Source organism: Pseudoliparis swirei, chromosome 22 (assembly GCF_029220125.1).
Source record: "Pseudoliparis swirei isolate HS2019 ecotype Mariana Trench chromosome 22, NWPU_hadal_v1, whole genome shotgun sequence".
Classification (NCBI taxonomy): Eukaryota; Metazoa; Chordata; class Actinopteri; order Perciformes; family Liparidae; genus Pseudoliparis; species Pseudoliparis swirei.
Genome location: NC_079409.1, coordinates 400357 through 416987, shown reverse-complemented (window position 1 = coordinate 416987; position 16631 = coordinate 400357). Strand labels below are relative to the sequence as shown.

At 55.0% G+C, this 16631-nt stretch overlaps 1 protein-coding gene across 1 annotated transcript in view; it reads right to left on the bottom strand.

Annotated features, from left to right (window-relative positions):
* The window catches only part of LOC130213174 (ras GTPase-activating-like protein IQGAP3), a 74764-nt gene that overhangs the window by 34246 nt on the left and 23887 nt on the right, over positions 1–16631 (bottom strand). Inside the window, 10 exon segments of the mRNA XM_056444640.1 lie at positions 1721–1827; positions 2235–2444; positions 3322–3564; positions 3998–4242; positions 5330–5458; positions 6447–6530; positions 7422–7592; positions 7812–7954; positions 8838–9005; positions 9766–9844. Of these exon segments, the coding sequence (XP_056300615.1) occupies positions 1721–1827; positions 2235–2444; positions 3322–3564; positions 3998–4242; positions 5330–5458; positions 6447–6530; positions 7422–7592; positions 7812–7954; positions 8838–9005; positions 9766–9844 (1579 nt within the window).

Below are 16631 nucleotides of genomic sequence, written 5' to 3'. Positions count from 1 at the left end.
GTGTAGGTGTGTGTATGTGTAGGTGTGTGTGTGTGTAGGTGTGTGTATGTGTGTATGTGTAGTGTGTGTAGGTGTGTGTAGGTGTGTGTGTAGGTGTGTGTAGGTGTGTGTAGGTCTGTAGGTGTGTGTAGGTGTGTGTAGGTGTGTGTAGGTCTGTAGGTGTGTGTAGGTGTGTGTAGGTGTGTGTGTGTAGGTGTGTGTGTAGGTGTGTGTGTGTGTAGGTCTGTAGGTGTGTGTAGGTGTGTGTAGGTGTGTGTGTAGGTGTGTGTGTAGGTCTGTAGGTGTGTGTAGGTCTGTAGGTGTGTAGGTGTGTGTGTGTGTAGGTCTGTAGGTGTGTGTAGGTGTCTGTAGGTGTGTGTAGGTGTGTGTGTGTGTGTAGGTCTGTAGGTGTGTGTAGGTCTGTAGGTGTGTGTGTGTGTAGGTCTGTAGGTGTGTGTAGGTGTGTGTGTAGGTGTGTGTGTCTGTAGGTGTGTGTGTGTAGGTGTGTAGGTGTGTGTGTAGGTGTGTGTGTAGGTGTGTGTAGGTGTAGGTGTGTGTAGGTGTGTGTAGGTGTGTGTGTAGGTGTGTGTGTAGGTCTGTAGGTGTGTGTGTGTGTAGGTGTGTGTAGGTGTAGGTGTGTAGGTGTGTGTGTAGGTCTGTGTGTGTAGGTAGGTGTGTGTAGGTAGGTAGGTGTGTAGATGTGTGTAGGTAGGTGCGTGTGTGTAGGTAGGTAGGTATGTAGGTGTGTGTGTAGGTAGATGTGTGTGTAGGTAGATGTGTGTGTAGGTGTGTGTGTGTAGGTGTGTGTAGGTGTGTGTGTAAGTGTGTAGGTGTGTAGGTGTGTGTATGTGTAGGTGTGTGTAGGTGTGTGTAGGTCTGTAGGTGTGTGTGTGTGTGTGTAGGTGTGTAGGTGTGTAGGTGTGTGTGTGTGTGTGTAGGTGTGTAGGTGTGTAGGTGTGTAGGTGTGTGTGTGTGTAGGTGTGTGTGTGTGTGTGTCTGTAGGTGTGTGTAGGTGTGTGTAGGTGTGTGTGTAGGTGTGTGTGTGTAGGTGTGTAGGTCTGTAGGTGTGTGTGTGTGTAGGTCTGTAGGTGTGTGTGTGTAGGTCTGTAGGTGTGTGTAGGTGTGTGTAGGTGTGTGTGTGTGTGTAGGTGTGTGTGTGTGTGTAGGTGTGTGTAGGTGTGTGTGTAGGTGTAGGTGTGTGTAGGTCTGTAGGTGTGTAGGTGTGTAGGTGTAGGTGTGTGTAGGTCTGTAGGTGTGTGTGTAGGTCTGTAGGTGTGTGTAGGTGTGTGTAGGTGTGTGTGTAGGTGTGTAGGTGTGTGTGTAGGTGTGTAGGTGTGTAGGTGTGTGGGCGTGTAGGTGTAGGTCTGTAGGTGTGTGTAGGTCTGTAGGTGTGTGTGTGTGTAGGTCTGTAGGTGTGTGTAGGTGTCTGTAGGTGTGTGTAGGTGTGTGTAGGTGTGTGCAGGTAGGTCTGTAGGTGTGTGTAGGGTCTGTAGGTGTGTGTGTAGGGTGGTGGTGTGTAGGCATCTGTAGGTGTGTGGGTGTAGGTGTGGGTGTGTGTGTAGGTCCTGCAGGTGCAGGTCTGTAGGTGTGTGTCTCACCTGCAGGTACACATGTGGGTGTGTGTGTGTGTGTGTCTCACCTGCAGCAGGGGGGTGTGTAGTCTGCTGCAGCTACACCAGGTGTGTGTGTATGTCTCACCTGCAGCAGCTACACCAGGGGGGGGGGTGTGTGTGTGTCTCACCTGCAGCAGGTAGAACAGGCTGGCCCACCAACAGCTCCAGAGCCTTCAGGCCTTGGAGCTCCTGAGGTCCATCAGGCCGACAGCTGGGCCAGGTACAGGGGCTGGGTCTGCAACAACACACACCTGCAGCAGCAGCTACACACCAGGGCGCCTGTAGAGCGCCTGTCGCTACCTGTAGAGCGCTACCTGTAGAGCGCTGCCTGTAGAGCGCTACCTGTAGAGCGCTACCTGTAGAGCGCCACCTGTAGAGCGCACCTGTAGAGCGCACCTGCAGCTACACCAGAGCCACCTGTGTCGCCACCTGCAGAGCGGTACCTGTAGAGCGCTCCACCTGTAGAGCGCCACCTGTAGAGCTGCAGGCCCTGCAGAGCGCCACCTGTGGCGCCTCCTGTGAGCGCTACCTGTGAGCGCCACCTGTAGAGCGCACCTGCAGAGCGCCACCTGTAGAGCGCTACCTGTAGAGCGCACCTGCAGAGCGCTACCTGTAGAGCGCCTGAGCGCCTGTAGAGCGCACCTGCAGAGCGCCACCTGAGCGCCACCTGTAGAGCGCACCTGCAGAGCGCCACCTGCAGAGCGCCACCTGTGAGAGCGCCACCTGCAGAGCGCCACCTGTAGAGCGCCCTGCAGAGCGCCGCCTGTAGAGCGCCACCTGTAGAGCCACCTGTAGAGCGGCACCTGGTACCTGTAGAGCGCCACCTGCAGAGCGCCACCTGTAGAGCGCCACCTGCAGAGCGCCCTGCAGAGCGTACCTGCAGAGCGTACCTGTAGAGCGCCACCTGCAGAGCGCCACCTGTAGAGCGCCGCCTGTAGAGCGCCGCCTGTAGAGCGCCACCTGTAGAGCGCTACCTGTAGAGCGGTACCTGTAGAGCGGTACCTGTAGAGCGCTACCTGTAGAGCCACCTGTAGAGCCACCTGCAGAGCGGTACCTGTAGAGCGCTACCTGTAGAGCGCTACCTGTAGAGCGCCTGTAGAGCGCCACCTGTAGAGCGCCACCTGTAGAGCGGTACCTGTAGAGCGCTACCTGTAGAGCGCTACCTGTAGAGCGGTACCTGTAGAGCGCTACCTGTAGAGCGCTACCTGTAGAGCGCTACCTGTAGAGCGGTACCTGTAGAGCGCCACCTGTAGAGCGCCACCTGTAGAGCGCCACCTGCAGAGCGGTACCTGTGGGCACCTGTAGAGCGCTGCCTGTAGAGCGCCGCCTGTAGAGCGCCACCTGTAGAGCGCCACCTGTAGAGCGGTACCTGTAGAGCGCTACCTGTAGAGCGCTACCTGTAGAGCGCTACCTGTAGAGCGCTACCTGTAGAGCGCTACCTGTAGAGCGCTACCTGTAGAGCGCTACCTGTAGAGCGGTACCTGTAGAGCGCTACCTGTAGAGCGCTACCTGTAGAGCGGTACCTGTAGAGCGCTACCTGTAGAGCTACCTGTAGAGCGCCACCTGTAGAGCGCCACCTGCAGAGCGGCACCTGCAGAGCCACCTGTAGAGCGCTACCTGTAGAGCGCTACCTGTAGAGCGCTACCTGTAGAGCGCCGCCTGTAGAGCGCCACCTGTAGAGCGCCACCTGTAGAGCGGTACCTGTAGAGCGGTACCTGTAGAGCGCTACCTGTAGAGCCACCTGAGCGCCTGCAGAGCGCACCTGCAGAGCGCCACCTGCAGAGCGCCTGCAGAGCGCCACCTGTAGAGCGCCACCTGTAGAGCGCTACCTGTGGCGCCACCTGAGGCGCCACCTGTAGAGCGCCACCTGCAGAGCGCCACCTGCAGAGCCACCTGTAGAGCGTACCTGTAGCGCCACCTGTAGAGCGCACCTGTAGAGCGCCACCTGTAGAGCGCCACCTGCAGAGCGCACCTGCAGAGCGCACCTGCAGAGCGCCACCTGCAGAGCGCCACCTGTAGAGCGGTACCTGTAGAGCGCTACCTGTAGAGCGCTACCTGTAGAGCGCTACCTGTAGAGCGCTACCTGTAGAGCGGTACCTGTAGAGCGCTACCTGTAGAGCGCTACCTGTAGAGCGCTACCTGTAGAGCGCTACCTGTAGAGCGCCACCTGCAGAGCGCCCTGTAGAGCGCCACCTGTAGAGCCACCTGGAGCGCACCTGCAGAGCGGTACCTGTAGCGCGCTACCTGTAGAGGTACCTGTAGCGCCACCTGTAGAGCGCCTGTAGAGCGCTACCTGTAGAGCGGTACCTGTAGAGCGCTACCTGTAGAGCGGTACCTGTAGAGCGCTACCTGTAGAGCGCTACCTGTAGAGCGCTACCTGTAGAGCGGTACCTGTAGAGCGGTACCTGTAGAGCGGTACCTGTAGAGTGGCTCTGTTCCGGACCAGCAGGCCGATCTTCAGGTCCATCAGGTCCAGGTCCGCCTCCAGCTGCCGGTTGGAGCGGATACTTCGCACCACCTCCTCCCTCAGGCGCAGTTGCTCCGCCTCCTCTCTGATGTCAGCGTCTCCCAGGTCGAGCAGGTGAACAAACTTCCGGACCACAGACAAAGGGGGCGTGGCCGAGTGCACTGAGACAGGCCCAGAGGGGTCCTGACCACAGCCCCAGAGTCCTGACCACAGCCCAGAGTCCTGACCACAGCCCCAGAGTCCTGACCACAGCCCCAGAGTCCTGACCACAGCCCCAGAGTCCTGACCACAGCCCCAGAGTCCTGACCACAGCCCCAGAGTCCTGACCACAGCCCCAGAGTCCTGACCACAGCCCCAGAGTCCTGACCACAGCCCCAGAGTCCTGACCACAGCCCCAGAGTCCTGACCACAGCCCCAGAGTCCTGACCACAGCCCCAGAGTCCTGACCACAGCCTCAGAGTCCTGACCACAGCCCCAGAGTCCTGACCACAGCCTCAGAGTCCTGACCACAGCCCCAGAGTCCTGACCACAGCCCCAGAGTCCTGACCACAGCCCCAGAGTCCTGACCACAGCCCCAGAGTCCTGACCACAGCCTCAGAGTCCTGACCACAGCCCCAGAGTCCTGACCACAGCCTCAGAGTCCTGACCACAGCCCCAGAGTCCTGACCACAGTCTCAGAGTCCTGACCACAGCCCCAGAGTCCTGACCACAGCCTCAGAGTCCTGACCACAGCCCCAGAGTCCTGACCACAGCCCCAGAGTCCTGACCACAGCCCCAGAGTCCTGACCACAGCCTCAGAGTCCTGACCACAGCCTCAGAGTCCTGACCACAGCCCCAGAGTCCTGACCACAGTCTCAGAGTCCTGACCACAGCCCCAGAGTCCTGACCACAGCCCCAGAGTCCTGACCACAGCCCCAGAGTCCTGACCACAGCCTCAGAGTCCTGACCACAGCCCCAGAGTCCTGACCACAGCCTCAGAGTCCTGACCACAGCCCCAGAGTCCTGACCACAGCCCCAGAGTCCTGACCACAGCCCCAGAGTCCTGACCACAGTCTCAGAGTCCTGACCACAGCCCCAGAGTCCTGACCACAGCCTCAGAGTCCTGACCACAGCCTCAGAGTCCTGACCACAGCCCCAGAGTCCTGACCACAGCCCCAGAGTCCTGACCACAGCCTCAGAGTCCTGACCACAGCCTCAGAGTCCTGACCACAGCCCCAGAGTCCTGACCACAGCCCCAGAGTCCTGACCACAGCCCCAGAGTCCTGACCACAGCCCCAGAGTCCTCACTGGAGGTGAAACCCAAACTGATCTCAGGTGTGTTTCTCACGTGGCGTCTGAAGAGCCTCAGTCGAGCTTGATACCGTCTCCTCGCAGACCACATCTTCACAAACGCCTGGATCTGTAAACACAAAGACACAATGAAGAATGTTTACATGTAAACAAAGAATCATTTACTCTGGTGGATCGGGTTGTTATTGATCCCTGATCAGTCTCACGTCTACCATCAGAGTAAATAAAGTCTATCCAGTGGAACACATGATCATGACATCATGATCAGGGGTCCCCAAACTTGTTCCTGAGAGGGCCACATAACGTTCCCCTTGTCTGCTGGAGGGGGGCCGCTCGCTGTGAGCGCTGAGCTCTGATCACATCCGTAGTTTGGGGACCACTGATCATGATGGTTCTCTGATCATGTGACTTTGGAAACAAGCAATTAGGGTTTAGGGCAACAGGAGCGCTAGTAACGTGAGCTAGTAAGGTGAGCTAGTAAGGTTAACTAGTAATGTGAGCTAGTAACGTGAGCTAGTAAGGTTAGCTAGTATCGTGAGCTAGTAAGGTTAGCTAGTAACATGAGCTAGTAAGGTTAACTAGTAATGTGAGCTAGTAACGTGAGCTAGTAAGGTTAGCTAGTATCGTGAGCTAGTAAGGTTAGCTAGTAACATGAGCTAGTAAGGGTTAGCTAGTATCGTGAGCTAGTAAGGTTAGCTAGTATCGTGAGCTAGTAAGGTTAGCTAGTAAGGTTAGCTAGTATCGTGAGCTAGTAAGGTTAGCTAGTAACGTGAGCTAGTAAGGGTTAGCTAGTATCGTGAGCTAGTAACGTGAGCTAGTAAGGTTAGCTAGTATCGTGAGCTAGTAAGGTTAGCTAGTATCGTGAGCTAGTAACGTGAGCTAGTAAGGTTAGCTAGTATCGTGAGCTAGTAAGGTTAGCTAGTAACATGAGCTAGTAAGGGTTAGCTAGTATCGTGAGCTAGCGGAGAACTAGGAGGTTCACTTTGGTGACATGGTGCGTTCAGGCTCTGCTCAGTGAACATGAGGGAGATGGTTGTGTGAACACGATAACGACTCTCATAAAGGAGAATGTAACACAAGCGCACATGGTGCGTTACCGTGACAACGGCTCTCCAGTTCTGGTGGAGGAACTGCAGCCGGCGCCTGAACGCGTCCTGCTGGACGCACCTCCTCCAGTGAGCCTGAGCACGGAGAGCGTGGTCACGTTAGCATGACCGAGGGGAGAGCGTGGTCACGTTAGCATGGCGGAGCGGAGAGCGTGGTCACGTTAGCATGGCGGAGTGGAGAGCGTGGTCACGTTAGCATGGCGGAGCGGAGAGCGTGGTCACGTTAGCATGGCGGAGCGGAGAGCGTGGTCACGTTAGCATGGCGGAGCGGAGAGCGTGGTCACGTTAGCATGGCGGAGCGGAGAGCGTGGTCACGTTAGCATGGCGGAGCGGAGAGCGTGGTCACGTTAGCATGGCGTAGCAGAGAGCGTGGACACGTTAGCATGGCGTAGCAGAGAGCGTGGACACGTTAGCATGGCGGAGCGGAGAGCGTGGTCACGTTAGCATGGCGGAGCGGAGAGCGTGGTCACGTTAGCATGGCGGAGCGGAGAGCGTGGTCACGTTAGCATGGCGTAGCAGAGAGCGTGGTCACGTTAGCATGGCGGAGCGGAGAGCGTGGTCACGTTAGCATGGCGGAGCGGAGAGCGTGGTCACGTTAGCATGGCGTAGCAGAGAGCGTGGTCACGTTAGCATGGCGGAGCGGAGAGCGTGGTCACGTTAGCATGGCGTAGCAGAGAGCGTGGTCACGTTAGCATGGCGTAGCAGAGAGCGTGGTCACGTTAGCATGGCGTAGCAGAGAGCGTGGTCACGTTAGCATGGCGGAGCGGAGAGCGTGGTCACGTTAGCATGGCGGAGCGGAGAGCGTGGTCACGTTAGCATGGCGTAGCAGAGAGCGTGGTCACGTTAGCATGGCGTAGCAGAGAGCGTGGTCACGTTAGCATGGCGGAGCGGAGAGCGTGGTCACGTTAGCATGGCGGAGCGGAGAGCGTGGTCACGTTAGCATGGCGTAGCAGAGAGCGTGGTCACCTGGATGGTGATGGCTGCCGGCGTCTGGCGGCTCAGGTAAAGGCGCCGTGCCTCCAGCGCCCGTCTGAGCAGGAAGCCTCGGCTGAGCGCCTGCAGGCGAGCGACGAGGGCCTCAACGCCCACCCAGAGAGCGCCGCGCTGGTGGGAGTCAGAGACACTGCTGACCACTTCCTGTAGGGGTCACATGACATCACTGTGACACAGGTGCGTGTGTGGCCCCTGACCCCCAGGTGCGTGTGTGGCCCCTGAGCCCCAGGTGCGTGTGTGGCCCCTGACCCCCAGGTGCGTGTGTGGCCCCTGACCCCCAGGTGCGTGTGTGGCCCCTGACCCCCAGGTGCGTGTGTGGCCCCTGACCCCCAGGTGTGTGTGTGGCCCCTGACCCCCAATCACCTGTATGTGGTGGCGGTCCAGGAAGCCCGTGTTGTGGGCGGAGCCTCTGGGGGGGTCCCAGGTGCCCTCCAGTCTGTTCAGGTGCAGGTAGAAGAACGAGCCGTCGTCCTGCCGGACCCCGACCCACGGACTCCTGCTGCCTGCTGCCACACAGGGAGGTAGAGTGGGGAGGAGGGGAGGAGGTGAGGAGGTGAAGTGGGGAGGAGGGGAGGGGGAGGAGGTGAAGTGGTGAGGAGGGGAGGAGGTGAGGAGGGGAGGAGGGGAAGTGGTGAGGAGGGGAGGGGGAGGAGGTGAAGTGGTGAGGAGGAGGGAGGTGAAGGGTGAGGGAGGAGGGAGGTGAGGTGGTGAGGAGGGGAGGAGGTGAGGAGGGGAGGGGGAGGAGGTGAAGTGGTGAGGAGGAGGGGAGCCGGTGCAGGTGAGGAGTGGAGAGCAGGTGAAGTGGTGAGGGGGAGGAGGGGAGCAGGTGAAGTGGTGAGGGGAGGAGGGGAGCAGGTGAAGTGGTGAGGGGGAGGAGGGGAGCAGGTGAAGTGGTGAGGGGAGGAGGGGAGCAGGTGAAGTGGTGAGGGGAGGAGGGGAGCAGGTGAAGTGGTGAGGGGGAGGAGCAGGTGAAGTGGTGAGGGAGGAGGGAGCAGGTGAAGTGGTGAGGGAGGAGGGAGCAGGTGAAGTGGTGAGGGGAGGAGGGAGCAGGTGAAGTGGTGAGGGAGGAGGGAGCAGGTGAAGTGGTGAGGGGAGGAGGGGAGCAGGTGAAGTGGTGAGGGGAGGAGGGGAGCAGGTGAAGTGGTGAGGGGAGGAGGGGAGCAGGTGAAGTGGTGAGGAGAGGACGGCAGCAAGTGAAGAGGTGAGGGAGGAGGAGCAGGTGAAGTGGTGAGGGAGGAGGGCAGGTGAAGTGGTGAGGAGGGAGCAGGTGAAGTGGTGAGGGGAGGAGGGAGCAGGTGAAGTGGTGAGGGGGAGGAGGGGAGCAGGTGAAGTGGTGAGGGGAGGAGGGGAGCAGGTGAAGTGGTGAGGGGAGGAGGGGAGCAGGTGTACCTGAGCCGCTCCTCTGCTGCAGCGCCCCCTGCAGGCCTCTCTGGTACTCGGCGGCGCAGGAGGAGACGAGTCCCTCCAGCTGCAGCTCCGAGAGCCGGAGGACACGCAGCGTCTGAGACGCCTGCTGCTCCCTCACTGCCTGGTGCACTGCAGCCAGAGACAGGCCCACTGTCAACAACAACACAGCGTCAACAACAACACAGCACCAACAACAACACAGCGCCAACAACAACACAGCGCCAACAACAACACACGGCCAACAACAACACACGGCCAACAACAACACAGCGTCAACAACAACACAGCATCAACAACACACGGCCAACAACAACACAGCGTCAACAACAACACAGCGCCAACAACAACACAGCATCAACAACAACACAGCGACAACAACAACACACCGCCAACAACAACACAGCGTCAACAACAACACACCGCCAACAACACAGCATCAACAACAACACACCACCAACAACACAGCGGCAACAACAACACAGCATCAACAACAACACAGCGTCAACAACACCACAGCGTCAACAACAACACAGAGTCAACAACAACACAGCGTCAACAACAACACAGCGTCAACAACAACACCGCCAACAACGTCAATAAAAACACACTGTTAACAATAACACTGTCAGCAACAACACACTGCCAACAACAACACAGCGTCAACAACAACACAGCGTCAACAACAACACACCGCCAACAACACAGCACCAACAACACACCGCCAATAATGTCAATAAAAACACACTGTTAACAATAACACTGTCAACAACAACACACAGTCAACAACGACAACACACCATCAACAACACACCGTCAATAAAAACACACTGTTAACAACAACACAGTCAACAACGACAACACACCGTCAACAACAACAAACTGTCAACAACAACACACCGTCAACAACAACAACAACTAATGACTCAGGACTCACGCTGACACGCCTGGATATCAGCCAACCACAGCTCAGCTCCGGGGTCTCTGCTCACCTGTCTCTAGTGACGCTGACCTGTCTCTAAAGAGACCTGTCTCAGTGACCTGTCTCTAGTGACCTGTCTAGTGACCTGTCTCTAGTGACCTGTCTCTAGTGACCTGTCTCAGTGACCTGTGTCTAGTTACCCGTCTCTAGTGACCTGTCTCTAGTGACCCGTGTCTAGTGACCTGTCTCTAGTGACCCGTGTCTAGTGACCTCTAGTGACCTGTCTCTAGTGACCTGTGTCTAGTGACCTGTCTCTAGTGACCTGTCTCTAGTGACCTGTCTCTAGTGACCTGTGTCTAGTGACCTGTCTCTAGTGACCTGTGTCTAGTGACCTGTCTCTAGTGACCTGTGTCTAGTGACCTGTCTCTAGTGACCTGTGTCTAGTGACCTGTGTCTAGTGACCTGTCTCTAGTGACCTGTCTCTAGTGACCTGTCTCTAGTGACCTGTCTCTAGTGACCTGTCTCTAGTGACCTGTCTCTAGTGACCTGTCTCTAGTGACCTGTGTCTAGTGACCTGTCTCTAGTGACCTGTCTCTAGTGACCTGTGTCTAGTGACCTGTCTCTAGTGACCTGTCTAGTGACCTGTCTCAGTGACCTGTGTCTAGTGACCTGTCTAGTGACCTGTGTCTAGTGACCTGTCTCTAGTGACCTGTGTCTAGTGACCTGTGTCTAGTGACCTGTCTCTAGTGACCTGTCTCTAGTGACCTGTCTCTAGTGACCTGTCTCTAGTGACCTGTGTCTAGTGACCTGTCTCTAGTGACCTGTCTCTAGTGACCTGTCTCCTAGTGACCTGTGTCTAGTGACCTGTCTCTAGTGACCTGTCTCTAGTGACCTGTGTCTAGTGACCTGTCTCTAGTGACCTGTGTCTAGTGACCTGTCTCTAGTGACCTGTCTCTAGTGACCTGTGTCTAGTGACCTGTCTCTAGTGACCTGTCTCTAGTGACCTGTGTCTAGTGACCTGTCTCTAGTGACCTGTGTCTAGTGACCTGTGTCTAGTGACCTGTCTCTAGTGACCTGTCTCTAGTGACCTGTGTCTAGTGACCTGTCTCTAGTGACCTGTGTCTAGTGACCTGTGTCTAGTGACCTGTCTCTAGTGACCTGTCTCTAGTGACCTGTGTCTAGTGACCTGTGTCTAGTGACCTGTCTCTAGTGACCTGTGTCTAGTGACCTGTCTCTAGTGACCTGTGTCTAGTGACCTGTGTCTAGTGACCTGTCTCTAGTGACCTGTCTCTAGTGACCTGTGTCTAGTGACCTGTCTCTAGTGACCTGTCTCTAGTGACCTGTGTCTAGTGACCTGTCTCTAGTGACCTGTGTCTAGTGACCTGTCTCTAGTGACCTGTCTCTAGTGACCTGTGTCTAGTGACCTGTCTCTAGTGACCTGTCTCTAGTGACCTGTCTCTAGTGACCTGTCTCTAGTGACCTGTGTCTAGTGACCTGTGTCTAGTGACCTGTGTCTAGTGACCTGTCTCTAGTGACCTGTCTCTAGTGACCTGTGTCTAGTGACCTGTCTCTAGTGACCTGTGTCTAGTGACCTGTGTCTAGTGACCTGTCTCTAGTGACCTGTGTCTAGTGACCTGTGTCTAGTGACCTGTGTCTAGTGACCTGTGTCTAGTGACCTGTCTCTAGTGACCTGTGTCTAGTGACCTGTCTCTAGTGACCTGTCTCTAGTGACCTGTCTCTAGTGACCTGTGTCTAGTGACCTGTGTCTAGTGACCTGTCTCTAGTGACCTGTCTCTAGTGACCTGTGTCTAGTGACCTGTCTCTAGTGACCTGTCTCTAGTGACCTGTCTCTAGTGACCTGTGTCTAGTGACCTGTGTCTAGTGACCTGTCTCTAGTGACCTGTGTCTAGTGACCTGTCTCTAGTGACCTGTGTCTAGTGACCTGTGTCTAGTGACCTGTCTCTAGTGACCTGTGTCTAGTGACCTGTCTCTAGTGACCTGTGTCTAGTGACCTGTGTCTAGTGACCTGTCTCTAGTGACCTGTCTCTAGTGACCTGTGTCTAGTGACCTGTCTCTAGTGACCTGTCTCAGTGACCTGTCTCTAGTGACCTGTCTCTAGTGACCTGTGTCTAGTGACCTGTGTCTAGTGACCTGTCTCTAGTGACCTGTCTCTAGTGACCTGTGTCTAGTGACCTGTCTCTAGTGACCTGTCTCTAGTGACCTGTGTCTAGTGACCTGTCTCTAGTGACCTGTGTCTAGTGACCTGTGTCTAGTGACCTGTCTCTAGTGACCTGTGTCTAGTGACCTGTGTCTAGTGACCTGTGTCTAGTGACCTGTGTCTAGTGACCTGTCTCTAGTGACCTGTGTCTAGTGACCTGTCTCTAGTGACCTGTCTCTAGTGACCTGTCTCTAGTGACCTGTCTCTAGTGACCTGTGTCTAGTGACCTGTCTCTAGTGACCTGTGTCTAGTGACCTGTGTCTAGTGACCTGTCTCTAGTGACCTGTCTCTAGTGACCTGTCTCTAGTGACCTGTGTCTAGTGACCTGTGTCTAGTGACCTGTCTCTAGTGACCTGTGTCTAGTGACCTGTCTCTAGTGACCTGTCTCTAGTGACCTGTCTCTAGTGACCTGTCTCTAGTGACCTGTGTCTAGTGACCTGTGTCTAGTGACCTGTGTCTAGTGACCTGTCTCTAGTGACCTGTGTCTAGTGACCTGTGTCTAGTGACCTGTCTCTAGTGACCTGTCTCTAGTGACCTGTGTCTAGTGACCTGTCTCTAGTGACCTGTGTCTAGTGACCTGTGTCTAGTGACCTGTCTCTAGTGACCTGTGTCTAGTGACCTGTGTCTAGTGACCTGTCTCTAGTGACCTGTCTCTAGTGACCTGTCTCTAGTGACCTGTCTCTAGTGACCTGTGTCTAGTGACCCGTGTCTAGTGACCTCTAGTGACCCGTGTCTAGTGACCTCTAGTGACCCGTGTCTAGTGACCTGTGTCTAGTGACCTGTGTCTAGTGACCTGTCTCTAGTGACCTGTGTCTAGTGACCTGTGTCTAGTGACCTGTGTCTAGTGACCTGTGTCTAGTGACCTGTGTCTAGTGACCTGTCTCTAGTGACCTGTGTCTAGTGACCTGTCTCTAGTGACCTGTGTCTAGTGACCTGTGTCTAGTGACCTGTGTCTAGTGACCTGTGTCTAGTGACCTGTGTCTAGTGACCTGTGTCTAGTGACCTGTGTCTAGTGACCTGTCTCTAGTGACCTGTGTCTAGTGACCTGTCTCTAGTGACCTGTGTCTAGTGACCTGTCTCTAGTGACCTGTGTCTAGTGACCTGTCTCTAGTGACCTGTGTCTAGTGACCTGTCTCTAGTGACCTGTCTCTAGTGACCTGTGTCTAGTGACCTGTCTCTAGTGACCTGTCTCTAGTGACCTGTGTCTAGTGACCTGTGTCTAGTGACCTGTGTCTAGTGACCTGTGTCTAGTGACCTGTGTCTAGTGACCTGTGTCTAGTGACCTGTGTCTAGTGACCTGTGTCTAGTGACCTGTGTCTAGTGACCTGTGTCTAGTGACCCGTGTCTAGTGACCCGTGTCTAGTGACCTGTGTCTAGTGACCTGTCTCTAGTGACCTGTGTCTAGTGACCTGTGTCTAGTGACCTGTCTCTAGTGACCTGTCTCTAGTGACCTGTGTCTAGTGACCTGTCTCTAGTGACCTGTGTCTAGTGACCTGTCTCTAGTGACCTGTGTCTAGTGACCTGTCTCTAGTGACCTGTGTCTAGTGACCTGTCTCTAGTGACCTGTGTCTAGTGACCTGTGTCTAGTGACCCGTGTCTAGTGACCCGTGTCTAGTGACCTCTAGTGACCCGTGTCTAGTGACCTCTAGTGACCCGTGTCTAGTGACCCGTGTCTAGTGACCTGTGTCTAGTGACCTGTCTCTAGTGACCCGTGTCTAGTGACCCGTGTCTAGTGACCCGTGTCTTGTGACCTGTGTCTAGTGACCCGTCTCTAGTGACCTGTCTAGTGACCTGTGTCTAGTGACCTGTGTCTAGTGACCTGTCTCTAGTGACCTGTGTCTAGTGACCTGTCTCTAGTGACCTGTGTCTAGTGACCTGTGTCTAGTGACCTGTGTCTAGTGACCTGTCTCTAGTGACCTGTGTCTAGTGACCTGTCTCTAGTGACCTGTGTCTAGTGACCTGTGTCTAGTGACCTGTGTCTAGTGACCCGTGTCTAGTGACCCATCTCTAGTGACCCGTGTCTAGTGACCTGTGTCTAGTGACCCGTGTCTAGTGACCTGTCTCTAGTGACCTGTGTCTAGTGACCTGTGTCTAGTGACCTGTGTCTAGTGACCCGTGTCTAGTGACCCGTGTCTAGTGACCCGTCTCTAGTGACCCGTGTCTAGTGACCTGTGTCTAGTGACCCGTGTCTAGTGACCTGTCTCTAGTGACCTGTGTCTAGTGACCTGTGTCTAGTGACCTGTGTCTAGTGACCCGTGTCTAGTGACCCATCTCTAGTGACCCGTGTCTAGTGACCCATCTCTAGTGACCTGTGTCTAGTGACCTGTGTCTAGTGACCTGTGTCTAGTGACCCGTGTCTAGTGACCTGTCTCTAGTGACCTGTGTCTAGTGACCTGTGTCTAGTGACCTGTGTCTAGTGACCTGTGTCTAGTGACCTGTGTCTAGTGACCTGTGTCTAGTGACCCGTGTCTAGTGACCCATCTCTAGTGACCCGTGTCTAGTGACCTGTCTCTAGTGACCTGTGTCTAGTGACCTGTGTCTAGTGACCTGTGTCTAGTGACCTGTGTCTAGTGACCTGTGTCTAGTGACCCGTGTCTAGTGACCCATCTCTAGTGACCCGTGTCTAGTGACCTGTGTCTAGTGACCCGTGTCTAGTGACCCGTCTCTAGTGACCTGTGTCTAGTGACCTGTGTCTAGTGACCTGTCTAGTGACCTGTGTCTAGTGACCCGTGTCTAGTGACCTGTGTCTAGTGACCCGTGTCTAGTGACCCGTCTCTAGTGACCTGTGTCTAGTGACCTGTGTCTAGTGACCTGTGTCTAGTGACCTGTGTCTAGTGACCTGTGTCTAGTGACCTGTGTCTAGTGACCCGTGTCTAGTGACCCATCTCTAGTGACCCGTGTCTAGTGACCCATCTCTAGTGACCTGTGTCTAGTGACCTGTCTCTAGTGACCTGTGTCTAGTGACCCGTGTCTAGTGACCTGTCTCTAGTGACCTGTGTCTAGTGACCTGTGTCTAGTGACCTGTGTCTAGTGACCCGTGTCTAGTGACCCGTCTCTAGTGACCCGTGTCTAGTGACCCGTGTCTAGTGACCCGTCTCTAGTGACCTGTCTCTAGTGACCTGTGTCTAGTGACCTGTGTCTAGTGACCTGTGTCTAGTGACCTGTCTCTAGTGACCTGTCTCTAGTGACCTGTCTCTAGTGACCTGTCTAGTGACCTGTCTAGTGACCTGTCTCTAGTGACCTGTGTCTAGTGACCTGTCTCTAGTGACCTGTGTCTAGTGACCTGTCTCTAGTGACCTGTCTCTAGTGACCTGTCTCTAGTGACCTGTGTCTAGTGACCTGTCTCTAGTGACCTGTCTCTAGTGACCTGTGTCTAGTGACCTGTGTCTAGTGACCTGTCTCTAGTGACCTGTGTCTAGTGACCTGTGTCTAGTGACCTGTCTCTAGTGACCTGTCTCTAGTAACCTGTCTCTAGTGACCTGTGTCTAGTGACCTGTGTCTAGTGACCTGTCTCTAGTGACCTGTGTCTAGTGACCTGTCTCTAGTGACCTGTCTCTAGTGACCTGTGTCTAGTGACCTGTGTCTAGTGACCTGTGTCTAGTGACCTGTGTCTAGTGACCTGTGTCTAGTGACCTGTCTCTAGTGACCTGTGTCTAGTGACCTGTGTCTAGTGACCTGTGTCTAGTGACCTGTGTCTAGTGACCTGTGTCTAGTGACCTGTCTCTAGTGACCTGTCTCTAGTGACCTGTGTCTAGTGACCTGTCTCTAGTGACCTGTCTCTAGTGACCTGTCTCTAGTGACCTGTCTCTAGTGACCTGTCTCTAGTGACCTGTGTCTAGTGACCTGTGTCTAGTGACCTGTCTCTAGTGACCTGTCTCTAGTGACCTGTCTCTAGTGACCTGTGTCTAGTGACCTGTCTCTAGTGACCTGTCTCTAGTGACCTGTCTCTAGTGACCTGTGTCTAGTGACCTGTGTCTAGTGACCTGTCTCTAGTGACCCGTCTCTAGTGACCTGTGTCTAGTGACCTGTGTCTAGTGACCTGTGTCTAGTGACCTGTCTCTAGTGACCTGTCTCTAGTGACCTGTGTCTAGTGACCTGTCTCTAGTGACCTGTGTCTAGTGACCTGTGTCTAGTGACCTGTCTCTAGTGACCTGTGTCTAGTGACCTGTGTCTAGTGACCTGTGTCTAGTGACCTGTGTCTAGTGACCTGTCTCTAGTGACCTGTGTCTAGTGACCTGTCTCTAGTGACCTGTCTCTAGTGACCTGTCTCTAGTAACCTGTCTCTAGTGACCTGTGTCTAGTGACCTGTCTCTAGTGACCTGTGTCTAGTGACCTGTGTCTAGTGACCTGTCTCTAGTGACCTGTCTCTAGTGACCTGTGTCTAGTGACCTGTGTCTAGTGACCTGTGTCTAGTGACCTGTGTCTAGTGACCTGTGTCTAGTGACCTGTGTCTAGTGACCTGTCTCTAGTGACCTGTCTCTAGTGACCTGTCTCTAGTGACCTGTGTCTAGTGACCTGTCTCTAGTGACCTGTGTCTAGTGACCCGTGTCTAGTGACCTCTAGTGACCCGTGTCTAGTGACCTGTGTCTAGTGACCTGTGTCTAGTGACCTGTCTCTAGTGACCTGTGTCTAGTGACCT